Here is a 25,924-nt window from a genome sequence, read left to right on the forward strand (position 1 = left end):
TCCACTCTGGTTGCTCCTTCGGCGATGGCCGACTTCCGTCCCGCGAAAGAGGATCACTCCTCCTTCCGGTTCGTGGAGTCGCCCTCAGTGGCTTACCATCTCTCACAGGTGTTGGCTAGGCCAGCACCTCCTGGGAGTGGTATTCCTTCGGTGCCTGTTCCGCTTCTGGTTCCTTTTGGGCCAGTTCCGGAGCAGGCACAACCTTGGCTTGCTTCAGAGGCACAAGCGTCTACCTTTGTCCCTTCGGGACATCGGAAGTTTGTCTTGCCCAGTTCCAGCCGGAACTTGCTGGCTTCTTTCGCCCTTCCGCGCACAACCTTGCCGGTGTCGCGGGATTTGATGCCTCTTCTGTCAAATCCGATCAAGCGTGATTCGGTTGTGACTATGACTGAGGGCACTCTCCTCTCGTCGGAGGAGATAGGGCGCCAGCTCCTGGAGCTTGCTTCCATTTCCGAAACGCTCATCCGGACGTTGTCTCGGTCGCTGACCGACAGCCTCGTTCCTTTCACTCTCAGTGAAGAGCAAAATGCGGACGACGTCTCGACTCTTCTGACAGCCCTGGCTAGGGTTAACGAAGAGCAAATGCGTCTTTCCTCTCTGCACTACTCGCATACAGTTATGTGCAGGAGGGAGTTGTTTCTCGCCCATTCGCAATTCTCGGATCAGGCTACTAGAGACACCTTGAGAGTGTCTCCGGTTGTAGAGGGATCTCTGTTCAGTCACATGGCGCTGGACGCTAGACAGAAAGAGATTCAGTCGTACAAGGACTCACAGTTCTGCGACTTTGCTCTGCAGAGTATGAGACAGGCTAAGCCTACCCAACAGGGGAAGGCTCAGTCCTCGTCTCAACCCAAGCCTGCTTCGCTTTTATTTTTGACTGGAAGTGTGAGAGAATGGGAAATGGCTTAAATCAATACCGTGAAACCTGCCATATCTTTATTCACTTGAAAGTGATTAATTTCATAGAACTACTCAAGATATGCATTTCACTTTTGTAATAATAAATAAATAAATTAACAGTAAAAATTGACTGTAGATGAGACCAAAAACGACCATATGCAGACCTGGGAACCCATACCATTTCACTGTATTTTGTACACATGATTGTCTAGAATACGATCAGTACGGTCAGTGGAAAATAATACGACGAGAAATATTCTTAGACTACTTACATGATTACAGTCATTGTCAGTAAACATTGAAAGAAGCTTTTGTTTTAAAGGTATTGGTAAACTTAATTAACTGTGCGACGGACGCGTGTGAAGCATGTTTGAATCATGGATGTTCAAATACTGTGTGGAGTACGCTCATTTTTCTGAAAATACACCAAGTTTGTTTGAGAATACTCCAAGTGCAAAACAGGGGTTCCCAGGTCTGCATATGGATGGTTGAATTGTGTTATTCTAAGGTGTTTGAGTTTCTAAAAGTTTATCAATGTCTTTCAGGAGGAGACAACTACTTGCAGTACGGGGATGGAAGTGAGCACAGCCTGACCATGATGCAACAGCTGCAGGCAGAGAGGCGCCAGCGATTCTTGAAGTTCCAGCAGCGCAAGAAAGGTCCGGATTAGCCATTTTGTCCTCAGTGAAACAATTGATTTTCTGCAGTTTTCTTTTCCTTAGAGATGTATTTCATCAGAATGTTTTGTTTTGACTGCCTATCCTTTTTCAGGCAGAAGAGATGAGCTGGATCTAAATCATAAAGACCCACAAACAAAACATCAGTGTCAGCTTTTAACTTTCCCCCTGGTCGATTTTATGAGAAGTTTGTTTGCATACAATGACTTTGTTTTTGTGTCAAGCAGTTGCACTTCATTTTGGAACGTGTGTTGACAGAAGATTGGCCAGGTTTTGACGTACCGCCTGTTGGAAACGACAGCCTGTGGGACTCTGACTACCTCCCCTTGGATCCTCACAATGCTTGGACCTCGCCCAGTGATCCGCCTGCCACCACAGCTGTGAGTCACCATCACCTCTCAGTCACTCTAGTTTAAACGCTGTGAGGCTGTCTGTGGATAGTGCATGCTGTTCACATTAACTGGACATTTTTGTTATTTTGACCGTTTTCACATGAAAATCACCTTAAACAATTTTTTTAACCAGTCAGTTATACTGGTTTTGATTGTATTTGACAGTTTTTTGTTTCAATTGAAACTTTTGCTTTGTCATTACAACTAAGTTTGTCTTGTTGCTAAGACCAAGTGACCGGTTTTTGTTCCGCTTCTTCCATTTGCCTTTACAGGACACCTAGTTCCATCAACTGTGTATATCTGGTTAGAGACCTGTTCATGATCTGCCAACTTTTTTCAAAAACACTTTTTTTTACAAATTTTTTTAAGGCAATCTTCAGAACACTGTGCCACTGCAACTTCAGTGATGATGCAGGTCCAACTGATGAATTGTAGTTACAATGGAGAAAAACATCCTCCAAACCCCATTTCAAACTCAACAAGGGCTACTTGTGTCTTGGTCCTCAATTCCTGGCTATGTTTGGTTTGACTGGGAATTGTTAATTAAATCAGCTAGCATGATATCTGACGGTATTTGCTTTGTTCCAGTCTAGCGGATTCTGGAGTACGCTGACCAATTCCGCATCCAGCGGCTGGAACTCCCTGCAGAATCTGGCCAACATCTGGAGTCCCTCCACCCCAACTGCTCCACCCCCGGCCAACTCCCAGTCTCCTCCACCAACTCCCCCCGTGGCTGCCTCCGCCACCTCCCTTGCTGTCACCACTGTGGCCCAGAATTCCACGCTGCGCCCCGATGCCCCGCCTTTCACGGCTGCAGACAGTCAGGCTGGATACCTGAGCAATGCTGCTGTGTCTGCTGCTGCTGCAGCTGCTAGTATTGCTAGCGCTGCACCGCAGTCACAGGTTTGTGATGTCTTTTAAAGTGGGGGGAGGGGGGGAGGGGAGGGGAGGGAGAGGAGAGGAGAGGAGAGGAGAGAGGAGAGGAGAGGAGAGGAGAGGAGAGGAGAGGAGAGGAGAGGAGAGGAGAGGAGAGGAGAGGAGAGGAGAGGAGAGGAGAGGGGGGAGGGGAGTTGTTGGTGGGAGACTTGTTTTTGTTTTGCAAAATGTTGAGTCACAACACTTCCTGGCAGTCTGAAATATTTAGAATGTAAGCACAAGAGCGCTTGTATTGAAATTTTGTGTCATTTTATTTCGTTGCTGTATTTATTTGTGGTTTATTTTTGACTGTTTTTCCAAATATGTAATGACAGAGACATTCTTCAGGGCAGCCAACATGTGTTCCTGAATTGCAGGTGTCCTTTCATAGCAGGCAGTGAAGAGAATTAGGAACAGGGAAATGTGTCCTTTAGTCAGCGGTGTCCTCTTGACAGAGGGGCCTTGCATTACAGCCTCTTTGACTTATAAGCTGGAGAAAAAAAAAGTGTGGGTGACGAATGTTTTTACATTTAGTCAAGTTTTGACTAAATGTTTTAACATAGAGGGGGAATCGAGACGAGGGTCGTGGTGTATGTGTGTGTGTGTGTGTGTGTCTGTCTGTCTGTCTGTCTGTCTGTCTGTCTGTCTGTCTGTCTGTCTGTCTGTCTGTCTGTCTGTCTGTCTGTCTGTCTGTCTGTCTGTCCGTCTGTCTGTCTGTCTGTCTGTGCGTGTGTGTGTGTAGAGCGATTCAGACTAAACTACTGGACCGATCTTTATGAAATTTGACATGAGAGTTCCTGGGAATGATATCCCTGGACGTTTTTTTCTTTTTTTCGATAGATACCTTTGATGACGTCATATCCGGCTTTTTGTAAAAGTTGAGGCGGCACTGTCACACCCTCATTTTTCAATCAAATTGATTGAAATTTTGGCCAAGCAATCTTTGACGAAGGCCGGACTTCGGTATTGCATTTCAGCTTGGTGGCTTAAAAATTAATTAATGACTTTGGTCATTAAAAATCTGAAAATTGTAAAAAAAAATATTTTTTTTATAAAACGATCCAAATTTACGTTCATCTTATTCTTCATCATTTTCTGATTCTAAAAACATATAAATATGTTATATTTGGATTAAAAACAAGCTCTGAAAATTAAAAATATAAAAATTATGATCAAAATTAAATTTTCGAAATCAATTTAAAAACACTTTCATCTTATTCCTTGTCGGTTCCTGATTCCAAAAACATATAGATATGATATGTTTGGATTAAAAACACGCTCAGAAAGTTAAAACGAAGAGAGGTACAGAAAAGCGTGCTATCCTTCTCAGCGCAACTACTACCCCGCTCTTCTTGTCAATTTCACTGCCTTTGCCACGAGCGGTGGACTTACGATGCTAGGAGTATACGGTCTTGCTGAAAAATTGCATTGCGTTCAGTTTCATTCTGTGAGTTCGACAGCTTGACTAAATGTTGTATTTTCGCCTTACGCGACTTGTTGATATTTGTTTTTGTGTGACTCGAGTATTACCAGGTTACAACAGCATGCTTGCAATTTGTCTATGATTCCTAAAGATGAGCGACACGAACACGTTCAGCCCCTTCAGCACACCAATGGCCGACATCTGGAAGCCTGCCTCCACCTCCAGTTCTGGGGACACCACTTGGGGTCAGTTCCTGCCGCCGCCTCCCATCAAAGATGACAAGTAAACCGACCATCTGCCGCGCCATCCACATCTGAGAGACTTTGCTTCAAACATCTGCCTCTGGCCTTTTGTTGTTGTTTGTTTCGTTTTGTTTTGTTTTGTATTGTTTTGTTTTGTATTGTATTGTATTTTGTTTTGATTGTTTGTTGGCTTTTTGTTGAGTTTTGTCAAATATAAGCGTGTGTATGTGTACATATATGCAGGCAGGTGTGTGCATGCTTATATGTATGTTTGTGTTGCAGTTTTTGTACAGTCCTTGTATACAATTGTACTTACAGCATAGAACTAACATACACATGAACTAAGAATAGGTTGATATTTATACAGGGAGACCTAGATCATTTTAGATGGAGTTGGAAAAGTTGAAGCCAAGTAGATTTTGTCTTCAGCAAGTTGCCTGTGAAAAGAAAATCACCCTTCTTTTCGTTCACTTTTTCTCTGGCCATGTGAGCAATCGGCATTACCTGTTTTCAGCTTCAAGCCTAGTGGCCTAAATGTTTCATATAAACATTAAAACTAAATCATACAACTCCCACCCAAAACTTCAAAGATCCGAACATGTCATTAAATTCAGTTCTGTTCGGTAATTAATTCCCCACAAGAGGCATATGAACTGAAAGATTTTGTATGATTGTAAAGACAATGGAACATCAAATCGGCATGGGTACAGCCGGTAAAGGGGGAGGGTGGGGTGTGTGTGCATCCGTTGTCTCCAAGAAACTGTTGAACACTGTAGATTTGGTGGGAGCTGATTGACATACCCCCACCCCCTCAAAGCATGGTCATAGTTTGTCATTCTCATGAGATACCTTGTTATTTAAAAAGTCCCATAGCTTTGCGGAAGTTCCTAAGCATAATGATCTTTTTATTGAAAACAGGAAAGTAGGTTGAAACTTTTGGTGTTCTACATATCGTTAATTTCTGTGACTACTTCATCTCAGGGTTGTTTGCTCAATTTCAGTGTAAAGTACTTTTTTTAACAGATTATTTGTTGCCCATGTTTTGTTTTTTATTCATCTGAATAGGTAATCGCTTGTACAGTTGAATAGTGTGCCTCTTTGATTTGCATCGCCATTTTGTTTTTCAATAACAGCCATCAACATTTTTTTCTTTTGGGGTTAGCCTGAGATGATACAGAAACATTGTATTCCTGGAAGAGTAAACAGCATGCAAAATTCTGACATCTGAGCACTATATACCGCACACAGTTAATGAGCCAGTGACTAAAAGTGAACATACTGTAGGTATAAATGATAATTAGGATTCCTATCACATTTGTTGAACACTTCAATGTGCAATTGTTTGACAAAAAATATTGACAGATTAACATTTATTGCACTTTTAATCAGAGCCATGGTGATGCAAAAAAACAACTAAAAGTGAGTACTTGCGAGCTAGACTGAGGTAAGCAATAACGTCTAGCTTGCAGAGTGTCATTGTTATTTGTAGAGAGTTATGAAACGACAACTTTTTTTTTTCACAGCCTCCGGAAGTCCTCTGACTAAAATGGACATAGCCAAAGTCAGTGTCATTAGACACTAACAACAATTTTTCATGGGTTTCATGAACTCGTGTTTGGTTTCATAAAGATTTTATTTTTGTAACCTTGAGTGGTGTTTTAACAGACGGTTCCATGTAGTGCCACTGCATAAGCTTGAACTGAAGTGTTAAAAACTATTACTGATCACTGCTGTTTTGTGTGCTAAGTTTTTGTACAGTTGTGTTGTTACTAGATACAGATTGTAAAGATAGAAACACTAAACACTTGATCATTTAAAGAATGCACAATAGTTTCACTCAAGCTATTAATTTGACTTCATCAGGCCTTTGTGATAACTTTAAATTTTTGTAAAGAAACATTGTGAAATTCTTACTCTGAGCAAACATACACGTCATCTGGAAGTAATAATTTATCAGTCATTGAAACGGAAAGCAGATATTGTTCTGGTAAACTATTTGTCTGCTGATTTTTTTTCCATGATAATTTTGTTATCATTTTTACTCTCAGTTTATGAGATGACAAATCACATACTATCTTTTTGTGCACAAAATGAGCTTCACATATCCTACACAGACAAGCCTCTTTTTGATATATTATTTTAGTTTTCATAGATAAAAAATATCGGCAGAAATATTACTGACTGCTGTTTCTGGTAATGAATCGCAACTGCTTGTTTGTGGATATTTACTCACCTGTGTATGTGATTTTTTTGTAAATATGAATGTTTAAAGTGTGCCAGAGTGTCTCTCAGATGTAAAATGATTTTTTTTTAAATAAATGTTTAGTTTGGTATGTGCTGATACCACTTGTCATCTGTGGTGCAGTAACACATTTTAAAAAATAAATTGAAAGGAAGCCTGTTTGAAAAAAAGAAAGAAAAGGACACAAATCTGTTTGAATTTGGTTTGAATAAATGATATAGGTGAAAATACATCAGCACGCACAGATACACAGACGCGGTGTGCATGGCTGTACCCCTGTCCCTCATTTCCTGTGTATTCAAACAATTGCATGTTAGAGTATGTTTGTGATATATAATGTGAGGCCCTCATGTGTAGTGGTTGACCAATGTCACATCCGTACTACGGGGTTCTAATACAGTGCTGGAAGCTGCAATTGCAGTTCGCACCGTTGTAACAAGAGACATGTTTTGACTTCATCTTGCATCCACATGCAGGTTGATAAAGTCAAAGCTTCACCGAAAAACACACTGCGGCTTTGCTGTAGAGTGTGTGACACGACTAACTTCTGAATTGACTCAAAAGTATCTCACTGTTAATGTTCACTTTGAGAATTTACCAATTACGACAAATCACAAGTTGCATAGCTGGCTCCTTTGAACAATCTTGGCATTAACCTTTTAAGGTAACTGCAGTTAAACTTTATCTGTTTAACCTGGCAGGCCACCAAATATTGTCATGATGGTCAGAACTGCTTGCAGATGTTATGAGAATTAACATTCATCTTCCATGTTGAAAGCAATAGATGCCAATGCGTATTGCGAAATCCTATCAACTTAAAGTTTCCAGGAGGATTTGTGAGTGAACTAACAAGTCCTGAAATATGGAGCCAGCAAACCACCAGAGCAACTTCACCGATTGTGACAAAACCTGACTTTGACAAATTCATCTCTGAGCCCTAAAATTCCAGCTTGTTGGGTTTGATGCAACAAAAGAGCAATGCTTCATCAGAAGCATGGAAGTTTGTTTTTTATCACAGAGTTTTCAAGGATGAACCAAGGGTTGTGGTTGGTCCTTGGAAACGCAAGTGATAACACAGTTTGCTTGCCAGTGATTAACATTTATTTCTGCCTCTGAGATCTCTCCCACCATTTACCTTGCACTTGAAAAAACGTGTCTCTTTTAGTTTTTAACTGGTTTTGTTTTTAATGGAAAGATAACTGTCAGTTTTTTCTGCCACAAACATTGCCAGTGTCTTTTATTGTGATATTTTTTCTTTGCTTTTGCTTTGCTACTCAAGATTGTTAACCCGGTTCTTTTTTAAATGGATTGTTGTTTTGTTTCAAAGGGTAATACCATTTTGTTTCAGCAGCAGAGTAATACTTTTCAGTTGACATCATTAAAATTATTTACGTCAGACAATACTCAATAGCGGCTAGTCGCAGGCTGTATTGTTTTGATATCGTTTTCTTGATTGCTTTTTGTTGGCTTTGAGATTTTTCTTTTGTACATGAGTTATATGTACACATGATTATTCTACTTTGTCCTAGCTGTGTAAGCATTTCAATGTGAAAAAGAATGGACTGATATGTCCTTTAAGACCCTTGTTTTTATTTTGTCTACTTTTTAAGTTTTGATTGAGCAGGCCAACAATGGCCCAAATTAGCAATAGCATTGATTAAGCTACACTGCCTACCGTAGTGCATTTAGATAGTTTACATGTACAAAGAAACTGCTGTGCAGTTATTCCATCTGGCATGTTTGTGGCAGACCCTAGGCTATTGGGGTTTAACTTTGAGTACATGTATTACAAAGCAGCTGCATAGCATCTTCGTCACGGAAATTGTCGGGCTGATTTGTTGCGTTTGAATATGATTCTGAGTGATACAATCATATTCCAAAGATGAAACTGAACTCTATTTTTTGAGTGATGTGAGGGCACTAAAGACATGCAAAAAAGATGACAGATATATGTGTATTATTTTATATACAACACATTATATTGGTAAAACATGTATTGCAGATCAAAGTGGCGAAGATGATATGCAGCAGTAGCTACAACAGAATTGTTTTCCAGATTCAAGTTCTAGACACTGTTAAATGCAGGAGTAGTTGTACTGGAACTCAGTGCTTGCTGATTTAAAGTTGTTTTTCCCCAGCTTGAATGCTAGAACTGATCAATCGCAACATGACTGGTAGGTCATAAAATTATTATCCTGTCTGAAATGATTTCTTTTTCAGTTTTGAAGGGAGGTTTCCTATTTGTTGAAAACATTTTCTCCTTGCCTGAAGAATCAGAGTTGCTAGAATGTGGCTGTTGATCTTGGCTGGGACTTGACCTGTTACATGGACACACTACTTTTTCTTTTCCCTTCTCAACGAAGGTTCTCAGATACAGTTTTGTTGGGTTTTTGATGTGTAGTTGAACACAACGATTCTTATTACACAAAAGGAATATTCAGTAGGAAACTGTATGTTGGGTATCAAACTGTGAATATCCAGGTTTCTGCTGCCAACTTAAAACTTGTCTGTTTTTAACAAAAAATAAAATAAAATTTTATTATACTCTACTTTGTGTGATCTTTGAAAATTCAATGTGTGAGTGTGTGTGTGTGAGTGTGTGTGTGTGTGAGAGAGATACAGGAAGACTCAAACAATGAAGCAGTACTATGATGTGTGGCTGTAGCTGTGCTATGTAGAAAACCAACACAATGAAAGGTCTGTTCTGTGGCTGTTTGTGGAATGGCCGACTATACTGTAATAGGAAACAAGAAGCGAAGCCTTCAAGGCTCACGTATGAAATCGACAGACAGTAACACAAACTCAATCACTCCGTCACACATACACACACACAGTAAGCATAGGTGACATGGTGCAAGAGTGCGAGACACTAGATCTAGATCTGTCTGTGGCCTACTTACGGGGACATGACTGCCAGATGGCCAGATCGACACTGCGCTTTCGACAGCGCTTACTCGCGTAGACACTGGAAACACGCTGTGCAGATTAACCTGTAGGAAATCTACTTTGGTATCTTCTTTATCTATTTTTCTGGAGCTACGAAACCGAACAATGTGAAATCGTCTTCTCCGAATCGGCGAACTGCAGCTATACCACAATCCTTCACGCGATCTGACCTGACCTTGACCCCTGACCTGGTCAACATACCACACACAACACGAACCAGTCAGCTGTTTTTAACCCCCCCCCCCCCCCCAAAAAAAAAAACAAAACCCACCACCCATTTTCTTTGGATACACACTTTAACTACATACGTGCCGACAAAATGTTGATCATTGCTTCAATACTTTGAAGCTGTTGCTTGAATAATAATAACCAGGTAAAATTAGTATTTCGGTGTTCAGTCAAATGTTAAAGTTTCTACCACAGACATACATACATACAGGGGCGGATCAGTTGCTTTGTAAGGGGGGGTGCACTTTGAATCGAAAGTGAATAGGATGGGCGCGAAGCGCCCGAATTTGCTAGGGGGGTCATACGCACGCACGCACGCACGCACAGACAGACAAAAGTTAGCATCGCATAGGCTACACTTACGTGAGCCAAAAACACATTTTTGTTTAGAGAAAGGATGAATCAAATTTTAAGGAAATACTGAATAAATGACTATTTGTTCATATTGATCTGTGGTTCGAGCTAATTAAGAAATGACCACAAAAAAGCATGCTTTGTTAATCCATACACAAACTATGCACCCTTATTAGTTACAAGGCAAAGTAAGGGGCTCTTATCATTGCAAATACATAGTTATTTCTATCTGCATACTAAGATTTGCAGTTTCATACTCAGATTTTATGGTCCACGTCAGCAACTCGCTCAAATAATATAGAAAGAATTCAAAAGATAATGAATGCATTAATCGTTCACAAAATAAAACTTATCTGAATGCGGTTGAACATACACGTACACACACTATCAAGACACATTCATAGACCGATACACAAAATATATCAATGCGGTTGCATGCACACGCAGACTAAGACGATGCGGTATACGCCCACTGACAGACATTCGTACACACACACACACACACGTTGGCACACGCAGACATTTTCACACACACACACACGCACACACTCAAAAACACACGTTGACTCTCGCGCATGCACACACACGTTTGCACGTGCGCACACAAAGCGGTATCGGCCCACACAAAACATGGCACGTTTTTCACCCCCACCAGAGAGACGTAAATAAACAATCGTATTTTTACGGAGAAAGTGTCCGTAAAGCCTGACTCTCGTATTGTTGCTACTGGGTTGTTGTTGTTTGTTTGTTTTTATGTGTTTGTCCTGACACTGGAACAACGTAGTGATCACAGAAATAATTCTGCCACGCTGCTCAGGTCGTCTGCAACGACAGAGAGGAAATACAACAGAAGTTACCTCCCGTTGCAGGGGATTCCCTGTGTGCGGCGGGAGGTAAACAGAACCGCAGTGTTTCCCAAAGAATGGTGGATTGTGCTACTGCTGTGGGACTGAGTGTGTAATGTGCTTGTTCACTTGCGAAATGATCGGATATACAAAATGAATCCGCCTCCCCGAAAGGTAAGTATCACAGGAGTTTATTGGATGTACATTTTCGTTCAAAATCGTCGGAAGTGTGTGTTTGATCGCGAGTAAACTTCTCTCTCTAAGGTGAAGCCCGCAGTCGCCTTGAAACACATTCATGCCGAGCAGGTGTCGAAACTTCAAGCCAAGCACCAACAGGAGTGCGATATTCTTGAGGATATCAGGTAAGAAAAACAAAAAGCTACAACTTTCATTCAATTTATTATTCCTCAGACCCACGAAGCATACTCTTAATCCCCGACAGTGCATGGAGACGGTGGTGGGCTCCGTGTCGCTCTCTTTATCAGTATCAAGCCCCTTACGATCCTACTTGGCCCCGACAGCACAGTGGAGGCAAAGCCTGACTTAGGACCACGAAGAAAATCGAAACTTCAGTGGAAAGCACTAGATAGTGGAGCAAGAGTTCATGATAGTGTGTACGGGCAGCTTGCCGTGTTCGGAGAAAGAACGCGGTTTTCATTTTTGACTTTGGGTGGACTGTGCATGGTTGTATTGTTTTGCTTTTTCTGGGCAGTCAGGGGATAGAATTTTTTTTGGGGGGGGGGAGGGGGGTAGGGATTCCAGCTGATCTCGTGTGTGTGTGTGCGCTTTTTTTTGTGTAATACATTTATTATTAATATCATCCATCTATGGGTTTCTGAGTACTGTTGGTATTGTGACTGTTTTTAAAAGTGTTTGGAGACCTATCTTTCATTGGTAGTCAAGTTGGGAGACCAGCGGAGAGCTAGGATCTTGTGAAATACAGCACCACTACCCCATGCAAACTAGCCTTCCTTGATCATAGTGTATGTCTGTCAGCATAGACCCCCAGACCCTTTCCTTTGACTGCAGATGAAAGATTGCAACTTGTCAGTAATTTTAAAAAAATCTAAATAAATAAGGACATATAGGCTAAATAGCCTCCTGTTTGAAACACATAGACAGCGAGTCACTTATTATTTCATTCATGTTAAGTAAGTACATCAGCATACACTTGTAAAACCACTGCGAAAACCTCAGCATTTGATTTCTGCACATGCACAACATTTTTTCTTTAGGCCTAAAAAAAAATAGGTGTGGTTACGGTAACCCGACCTACCCTATTTTTAGGGGCCGACCCTATAACGTTTTATTACATTCAGAAAACGCAATGAAAGCGAGTTGCACACTTATTTCCCTGTCAAGTAGGTTTAATTTGTACACATTAGAAAAAAAGTTTTAAAAAAAAGTGATTGCCTACCTTCCTACCCTATTTTTTGGGGCTATGTTACCGTAACCACACCTATTATTTTTTTTTGCCTTAGCCCCAAACTAAAAAAAGCCGGGTGGCTTGTTCCGGTTATGCTTGAAGGGTATACAACATTCCATTAGAGACATTAGAGTCATCAAACTGAGAAGGGGGTGGGGCAGACTGAGGGAAAAGGCAAGGTTATGTTTATTTGATCTTTTCTTTCCTGTTCCTTGTGATAGGGTGAAGGGTAGGATATTGTGTTTCAATCCTGGAGAGTCCGTTTCCATGAACAATTTTGTATTACATTATTTTGTGTCAGGTGGTGGGGTAGGCTGGAGAGCTTGGTCTGTGCCTGTACTTACAACAGCACTGTGTGTGTGTGTGGGGGGGGGGTAAGAGTGGAGAGAGAGGGGTACTTTTTGATAAGTACATGAATTAATTACATATTTGTGACAGTGCATTATGCAGACTGAACTTGAAAAAAGCATCAGCAATTCAAAAGTTTGAAAAATGCAGAGAGGCCTTAGTAGACATGTCACTTGTCAGATAAAGTTAATTTTATTTCCGACCACTAAGCAGTGCAAGATAACAATTAGTTATATCTCCTCCCCATGGCTTTTATCTCCGGGACTTTAACATAACAGGAAAAATACTGAAGTGAAACTGAAAGAGAGATCAACTTTAATTGTTCACTCTCCAACTCATCCGCATCAATTTCATGAAAAAGTTACTGTCATTACCTAGTGCAAGACAGTAATCAATTATTGATATTTACCACGAGCGTTGCTACATATTCACCATATAACTAAGAGCCTTTAGAGGCACTTTTTTAAAAAATCAATTTATGACATTCTGGGTGGTTTTTGCTTCGCCCTTTGGCCAGCCCTTGATGAGAGTGAACGCTTGAGAAGGAGTGATTTTTTCCACCCTCATGTGAGCTCCCGAAATTGGTGTGTGTGTTGTGGTGTTAGTGTTTCTCAACTGGGCGCTGACGTCTTTCTCCTCCCCTCTTCTGGCACCAGCCTGCAACCTCTCAGCTGCTGTGCGCAACTCAGTCTGGAGGAACGGCCCTGTGTGTGTGTGTGTGTGTGTGTGTGTGTGTTTGTGTGTGTGTGTGTCAGTTACAACGTTATGGATCTTACTCTTAGTTCTCTGCATCTGAGTTTGTTTTTGTGCGTGCGAGTGTGTGTGTGTGTGTGTGTGAGTTACAAAGTTATGGATCTTACTCTTAGTTCTCTACATCTGAGTTCGTTTTTGTTTTGTAAATGTTGTGTATGTATATGTATATTATATATATATTAATATATATATCTAAAATCTGGGTTGAGTAGTCGCTGTATGCCTCTTGGTGTTAGGTCTTTCCATCAGTCTTCTGTCACGTCCGTCCCAAGCAAATCCCCAACCCCTAAGTCACTGTTATCATAGATGTGTTTTGTCCGTTGAAATGGGGGCATGCCCTACGCGCGGCAGTGCAGTAGTACTCTATATTCAGTAATGCGGCATTCAGTGTTATTTCTGTTCGTTTCTCTGTCCCTATCTTTCCTCTGTCTCCGTTCGTCCGTGTGTGTGTGTGTGCAGTTGTATTTTGTTTGTTTGTTTTGGTCAGGGCCAAGCTTATCTTTGCAGTTACATGAAGTAAGCACTTGCTTGAAAATAAAAGTCCTTAAATCATTCTTGTGGTCTGAACATTTTCTCTCTCTCACTCTCTCTCTCGCTCTCACCAGCCCCCCATATTATGTCTAGCTGCAGTGTCTGTTCCTTTTCTGCTCGTGTCAGCTGTAAAACCCTACTGATACGATGACTGGTACTGGTGACACCCCGCTCTAATGGGAATGCGCAATGTGCAGTCGTGACACCGAAACAGTTGAGAGAGAGAGAGAGAGAGAGAGAGAGAGAGAGAGAGAGAGAGAGAGAGAGAGAGAGATTAACAGAGAAAGAGAGAGAGAGACAAACAGACGGAGACAGACAGAGAGAGAGAGATAGAGCGACGGAGAGGGGGAGAGGAAGAGAGAGAGAGATTAACAGAGAAAGAGAGACTGACAAACAGACGGAGACAGACAGCGAGAGGAAGAGAGAGAGAGAGAGAGAGAGAGAGAGAGAGAGAGAGAGAGAGAGAGAGAGAGAGAGAAAGAAAGAGACAGACAAACGGAGACAGACAGGGAGAGGGAAGAGAGAGAGAGAGAGAGCGACGAAGAGAGACAGACAAGACAGACGGAGAGAAAAAGAGAGAGACAGACAGACGGAGAGAGAAAGAGAAGGACCGACAGAGAGGGGAAGAGAGTGAGAGACAGACACAGAGAGAGGGAGGGAGAGACAGCCATAGAGAGAACGAGAGAGAGGAAGAAAGAGAGATAGAGCGATATCTTGTCAGGGGGTGGGGGTGGTGGTGGAGGCGGCCGGCCTGGAAAGCGCACTTAAAACCCCTCTCCATCTGTACGTGACATCTCTGTGGTCTAACCCCCTGATAGCTAAACGAAACGATCACCCAGATAACAAGACATGTAGCAGCAAACAAGCAACCTACACAGAGGAGTGATCTTAAAACACAGAAAACAAGACATGTAGCAGCAAACAAGCAACCTACACAGAGGAGAGATATTAAAACACAGAAAACAAGACATGTAGCAGCAAACAAGCAACCTACACAGAGGAGAGATATTAAAACACAGAAAACAAGACATGTAGCAGCAAACAAGCAACCTACACAGAGGAGAGATATTAAAACACAGAAAACAAGACATGTAGCAGCAAACAAGCAACACACACAGAGGAGAGATATTAAAACACAGAAAACAAGAGACATGTAGCAGCAAACAAGCAACCTACACAGAGGAGAGATCTTAAAACACAGAAAACAAGAGACATGTAGCAGCAAACAAGCTACCTACACAGAGGAGAGATCTTAAAACACAGAAAACAAGACATGTAGCAGCAAACAAGCAACCTACACAGAGGAGAGATATTAAAACACAGAAAACAAGACATGTAGCAGCAAACAAGCAACCTACACAGAGGAGAGATATTAAAACACAGAAAACAAGACATGTAGTAGCAGCAAACAAGCAACACACACAGTGGATAGATCTTAAAACACAGAAAACAAGAGACATGTAGCAGCAAACAAGCAACACACACAGAGGAGTGATCTTAAAACACAGAAAACAAGAGACATGTAGCAGCAAACAAGCTACCTACACAGTGGATAGATCTTAAAACACAGAAAACAAGAGACATGTAGCAGCAAACAAGCAACCTACACAGAGGAGAGATCTTAAAACACAGAAAACAAGAGACATACAGCAGCAAACAAGCAACCTACACAGAGGAGATATCTTAAAACACAGGGAGCTAGGAGCTAACAAACCACTATCAAGATGGCAAGTATTTTGCAATTTGTAGATCAAATGATGAAGTGCAAACACGCAATGAAGGATTGGGGAAGTAGCCAGCTGGACAGCGATCCAGCCTAAACATTCAACTAAGTTGCTCGGATTCGAATATCAGATTTAACCACCACCGCCTCTGCCAATAATATCACCACCAACAAACAAACACCACACAAATAATCGGAAAAGGTAAGGTCTTAAAATAGGGGTGGGGTCGGGTGGATGTGAGGTGGAGTGTGTCCAAAGGTGGGGGAGGGGGTGGGGGTCTTAAAGGAGGAGGAATGGGTTGGAGGGGTTCCCCAGTACAGGTAGAGCATTGTGTCAGACAGGCTCTGATCGAACGCGCCCCCCGTCGCTTTAAGCCAATAAATCTAATTAGCTGTTTGAAGCCCTCAAACCCAACCCAGCCTTTACCAGGGCCCGTAAATCCAATTACGTCCATCTCCTGTCGTCCTGATGTCACGGGTGGTTTGTACGAGTGAATGAGATAATGTCGAGCCGCTGTGCTTGCAGGTATTATAATCTGATACTCACTGACAAACCCCGACGACTCAATCGAGTTAAAGTTGGGAAATGTCCTTTTCTGTGATTTAGTTTGGTTATGTTTTGTTCGTTTGGGAGAGAGGAGGGGGGGGGGGGGTTGGGAGTTGGTAGGTGGGAGAGGAGGAGATGAAAAAAGTGCGGGATGGGGTTTTAGGTGGAGTTAAGGCGGGGGGGGGGGGGGGGGGGGGGCTGCAGTGCGAATAAGTACAACTCTTTTGTCTTCAAGTTGTTTATGGTTTTTTTTTCTCTCCATCGTGTGTGTATTGCGTCTTTAGTCATTAGGGATATTTATACAGCGAATATGACCTGAATTTGTTTGCCAGAAATAGCTAGCACGACTTAGCGGTAAATGAAATGTATGTACATGTATGCACAATTGTGAATCGATAAGTCTAGAGCTCAGATGGTTGTTAGAGTTAAACTTGATGTCAGCCGTTCAAAATTTTATTTACTTATTTTTCAGGACATACTACCGGCAAAAGGCTACATTGGAAAAAGAATATGCTCAGGTGAGTTGTGTGTGTATTTTTGTCTGTTTGTCTTCCGGTTGCATCTGTCTGTCTGTCACTTCGTCTGTTTGTCTCTCCGTCCGTCTGTCTGTCAGTATGTGTGGAGTCTAACTTGTAAGAGTCTGTTTAATTTCATATACGTGCAGATTTCCATGCGAGTACCTGTCGATCTGTTTGTCTGTCCGGCTGTTTCTCTCTGTATGTTTCCCCGTCTGTCTATCTGTTAGTCCGTCCGTCCGTCTTTTTGTCTATCCGTCCGTATGTCGGTCAGTATTGTGGAGCCTAACACATGACTGTCTGTTTAATGCCGTGTACATGCAGATTTCCAAGTGCGTACCAGTTTGTCTGTCTGTCTGTCCGTTTGTATATATATATAGGCTATGTCTGCATGCATGGATTCCGTAGTTGTAACAGTCTCTTTACTTTCGTATACATGCACATTTCTGCGCTTTAGTTTCCGGAAATAGTCGCAGTTTGGGTTCTGTTGGTTCTTCCGTTTTAGTTTGACATCAAACCCCGGGGCAGTTCGTTCTTACTTCCGTTCACACCCGGAAATAGAGTCATTGATTTGACATTACTTGGGGCAAGATTTGATCTATGAAGCATTTTCAATCAAAAGAATCGTGAATAAGACTAGTCTTGTTCCTGCTTGGTATATTGAGGACAGTAAGTTAATATTGTATAACTGTATAGATATTTCCGTGTTGATTCTGGCTCGTCCTGGTGCTCTTTTGTGCGTTTCAAGTCTTTTCGATTGTAATTTAGCACATATAGACACACAGGTACAACCATGGGAAGACCGACAGACAGACAAACGCACACACGCACGCACGCACGCACGCACGCACGCACGCAGCTCGGTTTGACGTTCCAGACAGTGCAGTAAAAACTGCAGGATATGTTTGAAACCTGCACAGCATGGAGAAGGGTGGCGGGAGGGGAGGGGGTACCGTCTGATTCACTAATTAGACGGCTGAGATGGTTGTTCGCGTCAGAGTCGATCAATTACAAAATCACTGGCATGATTTATGCTGCATTTCAGTCGGTACGGGGTGGGGGCAGGGGGAGGGGTGTGTGGGTCTGGTGCACACGGTGAACTTCGTGGCTGTGGCGAACTTAGTGTTGTTCTTTGTGTAACGGTCGGGAGCTTAGACGTAATTTAGGCTATATATGACACCCGCCGAAGTTTTTTCTTCTTCTTCTAAACGAAACGCTTTTAACAAAATAAGAGTGGAACAGGTGCATTGAATTTGGTCGGGTATCCACTTGGGCTCAGCTTGTTACTTTCATACAAAAACCCGCTCAACAAGCAAACTGTCAAACAAGCAAACATACATACTGTACAAACAAACAAACAAACAATCAATCACTCCCCATGAAGTTGAGACTAACGCTGCGCTGTAACTTTCAAGAAGACCCCTCCCCCCACCCCCACCCCCCCCCCCCCCAAGAAAGGACACCTTCTGTTGTCCCTTTGTAGATTCTGTGTCCTTTAACCAAAACGATGCCAAATTGCCGCGATAGGTCGTCTACAATGTAGGGACACTCTGGGCTGTCCGTTCATTGCAGGTAGCGCTGTAGGGAGGTGGTGCCTTCTCCGCCTTGGAAAGTCTCATCTTCTTTTCTCGTCCCTCATATCTCGCTTGGCGGATCATGTTGGCTCTATTCCATTATCCGCTAATAACCGATACATGTAGTCTTTTCTGATCGTCTGGCGGAACAGCCGCCAGTCTTCTTTCCCCCTTCACATAATCCTATTAGCTGTGTCCTTTATCCCATGACGTCGATCAATCAGTTTTGGCGTGGATCTAAAGATTGCTATACTCATTTTGCTCAGTAGTTGTATCAGAGACTAGTTGTATCATCGGCTCCAGTGTTATGATTTGGTGAGGGGCATCTTGAGAGTTTTGTTGTTGCAGCTTTTTGTGGTGTGTGCGATGTCCGCTTTGCAGCAATCTTTCAATTATTCTTCTGGTGTGGTACTGTTACATTCATTTGTCAGAAGCCATACATATTTGTATTCAATAGTTCTTCATCGGATTTGAAGGGAATCGAATATCATGTATGTCGGTTTGTCTCTTTGTCTGGCTGTCTGGCTGTTTGTAATTCAGGGATATGCTACTTTTGATTAGCATTGAGAATTAGGGTTAGAGGAAAGCGGTTCTCATGAGAACAACATTTTGCTTTCTCACTCTCCGTATCTGAACTGCAGTGTTTTTTGTTACATTTAGTCAAGTTTTGACTAAATGTTTTAACATAGAGGGGGAGGGTCGTGGTGTGTGTGTGTGTGTGTGTGTGTGTGTGTGTGTGTGTGTGTGTGTGTGTGTGTGTGTGTGTGTGTGTGTGTGTGTCTGTCTGTCTGTCTGTCTGTGCGTGTGTAGAGCGATTCAGACTAAACTACTGGACCGATCTTTATGAAATTTTACATGAGAGTTCCTGGGAATGATATCCCCGGAATTTTTTTTGAATTTTTTTGATAAATGCATATCCGGCTTTTTGTAAAAGTTGAGGCGTTTTAGAACGTGTCCATAATGCAGTCTGCTTGTTAACGTTCTTGATGTTGTTACTGTATATAACATGTATACAAGAAATTAATAAAAACACGCTTAAACCAAAAGTTGAGGCGGCACTGTCACACCCTCATTTGATTGAAATTTTGGCCAAGCAATCTTCGACGAAGGCCGGACTTCGGTATTGCATTTCAGCTTGGTGGCTTAAAAATTAATTAATGACTTTTGTCATTAAAAATCTGAAAATTGTAAACAAATATTTTTTTTATAAAACTATCCAAATTTACGTTCATCTTATTCCTCATCATTTTCTGATTCCAAAAACATATAAATATGTTATGTTTGGATTAAAAACAAGCTCTGAAGATTAAAAATATAAAAATTATTATTAAAATTAAATTTTCGAAATTCATCTTATTCCTTGTCGGTTCCTGATTCCAAAAACATATAGATATGATATGTTTGGATTAAAAACACGCTCAGAAAGTTAAAACGAAGAGAGGTACAGTCACAGAAAAGCGTGCTATATGCTTCTCAGCGCAACTACTACCCCGCTCTTCTTGTCAATTTCACTGCCTTTGCCACGAGCGGTGGACTGACGATGCTAGGAGTATACGGTCTTGCTGAAAAATTGCATTGCGTTCAGTTTCATTCTGTGAGTTCGACAGCTTGACTAAATGTTGTATTTTCGCCTTACGCGACTTGTTTGTGCCTCATATAAAGTCCGACTATTGTCTATTCACTCATCAGTCGGTTCTGAGTATTCCGTAATATTTGATGAGTAGCACACAGCCAGTATACCCCATCATAGACGACGCAGTCCTCCGTATCCCCAACCTTATTTCACGTCCATTTAACGATGCTGTCAACCATCTAGTCAGTTGCTCTTGATATAGAGTGTTCCCGCTTTTCTTGGCCATAAAAACAGGGCATTGATTATACCATTAGCATTATGCGTGTCTGCAGAATGGATTTCCATACATCTTTGCATGCTTCGCTTACACTCGGACACCTACAGTAGCTGTATGCACGAGACGGTAAAACGTGTTCATTGCCCATATATATATAGATATACTAGATGAATACCCGCTTCGCCGGGTACGGCTTCGCCGGGAAGAAGTTGAGCCGAATACCCGGCTGCGCCGGGGACCCGGCTTTGCCGGGTGTACGCCGGCTTTGCCGGCGCACCGCACGAAGGAAGGGAGATAAACGCGCAAAACACTGGAGAAGAGTAATACCCGGCTTCGCCGGGACAGTAACCTTGTAAAAATAGTATAACGGGAATATGGATTGAGCGTTGTCGACAGTGACCTTGTAAAAATAGAAACGGGAATATGGATTGACGCCACACGAAGGAAGGGAGATAAACGCTGAAAACACTGGAGAAGATAAGGAAGAGTTACTGGGAATGGATCCAGAGAAAAACCAAAATCGGTTCAGCGCTGCGCGCTGAGAGCACGTGTTGAAATATCTCATCGAGCAGGTTGTGTCCGGGGTGTACCTGAATATGTGCACCAAATTTGAAAGAGATCCATCGAGAACCTTGGGCGTGCATCGCGGACACACACACACACACACACACAAACACACACACAGACACAAGTCGTATAGATATGCAATACATGACGTTGGCACGGGCCGACAGTTTGGCTACGTCTGTGGGCAACTTGATGAAAACGGTCATACGTTGTTATGAGTGGTGTTTGAAATGGGGAACAGTTCGGCTATGTCAGGAAGACAAGCCTGTGAGTTGCATTCAACTGCATAACAGTCAGATCAAAGTAATGCATGATGCTTGAAGTTGAAGTGACCGAGTTTGGCTTGGTCAGGAAGACAAGCCTGTGAGCTGCATCTAACTGCATAACAGTCTGATCAAAGTAATGCATGACATGATGCTTGAAGTGACCAAGTTTGGCTTGGTCAGGAAGACAAGCCTGTGAGCTGCATCTAACTATCTGTTACATAATTATCACTGCAATTACTGTTTTCATTATGCCCGTATCTGTGCCGAGGGTTTCAGTCAATAACTCTTGGTGTGGGTTATGTCTCTCGTCTTACCCACGTTAACCAGGTTATTGATCATATCAACGTCATAAGGAGTGTTGGTGTCTGCTGTCTGGCAAATGGATCTCCTTGCTTTGGCTGGTCTTCCTTTAAAGGTACTCTCCTTCTTGCTCACACCATGGTTACGGGACGGTCATTTCCATGTAAACGATTCGGCTCCCATCTCAGACATAGCCAGGCTTTTGCATGGGATAATGACATGTCGATCCACTGGGACGATTCGGCTCCCATCTCAGACATAGCCAGGCTTTTGCATAGGATAATGACATGTCGATCCACTGGGACGATTCGGCTCCCATCTCAGACATAGCCAGGCTTTTGCATGGGATAATGACATGTCGATCCACTGGGACGATTCGGCTCCCATCTCAGACATAGCCAGGCTTTTGCATGGGATAATGACATGTCGATCCACTGGGACGATTCGGCTCCCATCTCAGACATAGCCAGGCTTTTGCATGGGATAATGACATGTCGATCCACTGGGACGATTCGGCTCCCATCTCAGACATAGCCAGGCTTTTGCATGGGATAATGACATGTCGATCCACTGGGACGATTCGGCTCCCATCTCAGACATAGCCAGGCTTTTGCATGGGATAATGACATGTCGATCCACTGGGACGATTCGGCTCCCATCTCAGACATAGCCAGGCTTTTGCATGGGATAATGACATGTCGATCCACTGGCACGATTCGGCTCCCATCTCAGACATAGCCAGGCTTTTGCATGGGATAATGACATGTCGATCCACTGGGACGATTCGGCTCCCATCTCAGACATAGCCAGGCTTTTGCATGGGATAATGACATGTCGATCCACTGGGACGATTCGGCTCCCATCTCAGACATAGCCAGGCTTTTGCATGGGATAATGACATGTCGATCCACTGGGACGATTCGGCTCCCATCTCAGACATGTATAGCCAGGCTTTTACATGGGATAATGACATGTCGATCCACTGGGACGATTCGGCTCCCATCTCAGACATAGCCAGGCTTTTGCATGGGATAATGACATGTCGATCCACTGGGACGATTCGGCTCCCATCTCAGACATAGCCAGGCTTTTGCATGGGATAATGACATGTCGATCCACTGGGACGATTCGGCTCCCATCTCAGACATAGCCAGGCTTTTGCATGGGATAATGACATGTCGATCCACTGGGACGATTCGGCTCCCATCTCAGACATAGCCAGGCTTTTGCATGGGATAATGACATGTCGATCCACTGGGACGATTCGGCTCCCATCTCAGACATAGCCAGGCTTTTGCATGGGATAATGACATGTCGATCCACTGGGACGATTCGGCTCCCATCTCAGACATGTATAGCCAGGCTTTTACATGGGATAATGACATGTCGATCCACTGGGACGATTCGGCTCCCATCTCAGACATAGCCAGGCTTTTGCATGGGATAATGACATGTCGATCCACTGGGACGATTCGGCTCCCATCTCAAACATAGCCAGGCTTTTGCATGGGATAATGACATGTCGATCCACTGGGACGATTCGGCTCCCATCTCAGACATAGCCAGGCTTTTGCATGGGATAATGACATGTCGATCCACTGGGACGATTCGGCTCCCATCTCAGACATAGCCAGGCTTTTGCATGGGATAATGACATGTCGATCCACTGGGACGATTCGGCTCCCATCTCAGACATAGCCAGGCTTTTGCATGGGATAATGACATGTCGATCCACTGGGACGCATACCAAGAATCAACATCCTGACTGCTTCCTGTGTAGAGTTGTCATTTTTTCTCAAACGGAAAAGTGTCAATATCTGTCTGTGAGAACGATGACAGAGTTGTGACGCTTGTAACAGCCAGGAAATGGTGACGCTTTTAATACACAGCTCCTGTGTCTGGACGGCCGCATAGCCGCATAACAGCCAGAACACAGTGGAATTGAGTGGAGCTGGTTAGGGCTTGATAGTGGTATGAAGGTAAAGGGAGAATTATTGGGCCACTGTTTTGCCCATAATGCCCATTAAGTGGTGTCCTGCTGGTATTGTCCTCAACAGTTTTATTCAGAGTTCAGCCGTAGTGTGAAACTTATGGCTTGGCGGTAACGTGTTGTGGCTTTTTGAGCATAGGTGTAAATGGGAGGGGATGATGCACCTTGTTTCCCTACCAAAGGTTGTGTGGGGATTGGGAAACAGAGTCCCTGTCTGATAATGGGTGTGTGTGTGTGTGTGTGTGTGTGTGTGTGTGTGCGTTTGTGTGTGTTTGGTGTATAGTGTTTGTGTGAATGGGGTGTGTGTGTGTGTGTGTGTGTGTGTGTGTGTGTGTGTGTTTTCGAACGTGCTGTGTGGTGATTGTAACTGTATTTTGTGCAAAGTAACTGTGATATGCAGCTGTGCATGTTTTGTGTAAGTAGTGCATATTGACCATCTTCGCCAGTCTCCTGTTACTTCTTTTTGCTCTTAACCCCCCCCCCCCCCCTCCCCCAACCCCCGCCCGCCCTCCGCCCCCCCCCCCCCCCCCCCACCCCCTCTCATCTATCACCTTCTTTCCAGAATTGTAAGGAAGATGAAATCCAACCGTACATGCCTTTTTGTTGACTTCACAGCTATGAAAAATGATCCTCGCATCTAGCATGTCTTTCTTACCAACAGAACGGACATTTAGGATAACCTGAGACGAAGGGAACATACAACTTGTGAGGCCAAAAAAAAAAATAGGTCTGTTTACGGTAACCCGACCGACCCTATTTTTTTCGCGCGACCCTAGACTTTTTTTTGGCATTTGGGGGAAAAAAAAAAAAGGTTTTGCAAAATAACGTAAAAATACGGTTTTTTGGGAAAAAAAAAAAAAAACAAAAAAAACAAAAACCAATCCCGACCTACCGACCCTATTTTTTTGGCCTATGTTACCGTAAACAGACCTATTTTTTTTTTGGCCTTACCAACAGAACGGACATTTAGGATAACCTGAGACGAAGGGAACATACAACTTGTGAGCGTAAGCAAAGCGAAGACAGCGCCGTAGCGTGAGGACTAGGCAGATTCAGAGATGGGAGACACTTTCTCTGCTGTTTGCTATAAGCCAGCGACCGTCAACTTTTTGTCATTCGGATACTGTGTGTAAGAGGCTTGAATGGAAGGTGCAACAAAACCTCTTAGAATGTGACACCTTGCTAACACACTGCATGAAGTCTCCGCTGTGTATGTGTGTGGGATTTTGTGTGTGTGTGTGTGTGTCTGTGTCTGTGTGTGTTTGTGTGTGTATCTGTGTGTCTGTGTGTGGGGTGGGATGGGGGGTGGGGTGGGTGAGGGTGTATGATTGTAACTTTATGCGTAAGTGTGTACGTGTGTGTTTTGGGTGAGGGCGAGTGTGTGTGTGTGTGTTTTAAGAGTCTTCAGTGTTTTGGGGCTTGAACGCGGGGAATCTTGGCCTTCGTGACCAAGTGATTTCCATAAGCTAAGTGCGAAAGGTTACGCAGTGTTGCGATAAGACCGTGACCTATTTAATAAAATGTCACATGCTTCTCCCCTCAGCCTTCTTTCCGCGTGAGTAAGCCTATTCCGCGGTCAACTACTTACCCTGGGAAGAATGCGTTGCGAGTCTTTACTGTTAAAGACACCGTGCCTTCCCCTGCAGAGTGATTTGTTAAACCACCGCAGATCTGTCTGGGCTTTTTTTTTTTACATGGAGTAAAAGCACCCTTCCGCTTGGAGACATACCCAAAATCAAAGGCATGGCTGGTTTCTGTGTAGAGAGGTTTTGTTGTTTTGCTGTTGAATTTAATTCTAATCTGACACCTGTGGCGACTCTGCAAAATTAGTTCAGAAAAAAAATCATCCAGCACAGAAATTCAGAATGCTGACTCTTGGTATGTGTCCCAAGGAGAGCTAGGACACTCAGTTTCAGCCCGCGTGAAAAGCCTGGACAGATCTATAGTTTATACGGGAACGAACGAACGAACGAACGAAAGAACGAACGAACGAACGAACTTTATTTTACAAGGATAAAGGGAAGGAAGGTACAGGTCTGCATCTGCATGGGTAACGCCGGCAGAATTCAAAACTTTGGCTTAGTACCGGCGGAACTGGGGTATCTGCAACGTTGTGAAGAGAGGTATACACACCTGTCCTGCAGGTGGTTGGAGCCTTTACCTGCTTGCGGTCATCCAACGGAAGAATTTACCGATTTTTGTTGACGCGGTGCACCGGTGTTCGCACCTAACTTCTTGCTACGCCGACATTGTTGCCCAGATTGTGCTGCTGGGTTCCACATATGACGTAACTAAGCACGGTATAATTCAAGAATAGTGCCAAGCATTTGTCGGTAACATTCCAGAAGTTTCTCAAATAGTCGCTCTTCA

The 25,924-nt window shown here is 43.1% G+C and overlaps 2 protein-coding genes across 8 annotated transcripts in view; both read left to right on the forward strand.

Moving 5' to 3' along the window:
- The window catches only part of LOC138968881 (transmembrane protein 131-like), an 80,826-nt gene extending 74,742 nt beyond the window's left edge, over nucleotides 1-6,084 (forward strand). For 3 of the 4 annotated variants that reach the window (XM_070341550.1, XM_070341553.1, XM_070341551.1), the window contains 4 exons: nucleotides 1,446-1,559; nucleotides 1,836-1,957; nucleotides 2,558-2,872; nucleotides 4,459-6,084. In XM_070341550.1, coding sequence (XP_070197651.1) covers nucleotides 1,446-1,559; nucleotides 1,836-1,957; nucleotides 2,558-2,872; nucleotides 4,459-4,593 — 686 coding nt within the window. In that variant the 3' untranslated portion in view covers nucleotides 4,594-6,084. The remainder of the gene's footprint in view (nucleotides 1-1,445; nucleotides 1,560-1,835; nucleotides 1,958-2,557; nucleotides 2,873-4,458) is intronic. The other variant, XM_070341552.1, reaches the window with a different exon arrangement.
- Nucleotides 6,085-11,206: 5,122 nt separating this feature from the next.
- LOC138968882 (F-BAR and double SH3 domains protein 2-like) overlaps nucleotides 11,207-25,924 on the forward strand; it is a 110,315-nt gene continuing 95,597 nt past the window's right edge. For all 4 annotated transcript variants that reach the window (XR_011456308.1, XR_011456309.1, XM_070341555.1 and 1 more), the window contains exons 1-3: nucleotides 11,207-11,338; nucleotides 11,429-11,526; nucleotides 16,965-17,010. Coding sequence is in view for 2 of the 4 variants with exons in the window: in XM_070341555.1 (XP_070197656.1) it covers nucleotides 11,318-11,338; nucleotides 11,429-11,526; nucleotides 16,965-17,010 (165 nt within the window). In the remaining 2 variants the exon portion in view is untranslated. The remainder of the gene's footprint in view (nucleotides 11,339-11,428; nucleotides 11,527-16,964; nucleotides 17,011-25,924) is intronic.

Source organism: Littorina saxatilis, linkage group LG6 (assembly GCF_037325665.1).
Source record: "Littorina saxatilis isolate snail1 linkage group LG6, US_GU_Lsax_2.0, whole genome shotgun sequence".
NCBI classification, from domain to species: Eukaryota; Metazoa; Mollusca; class Gastropoda; order Littorinimorpha; family Littorinidae; genus Littorina; species Littorina saxatilis.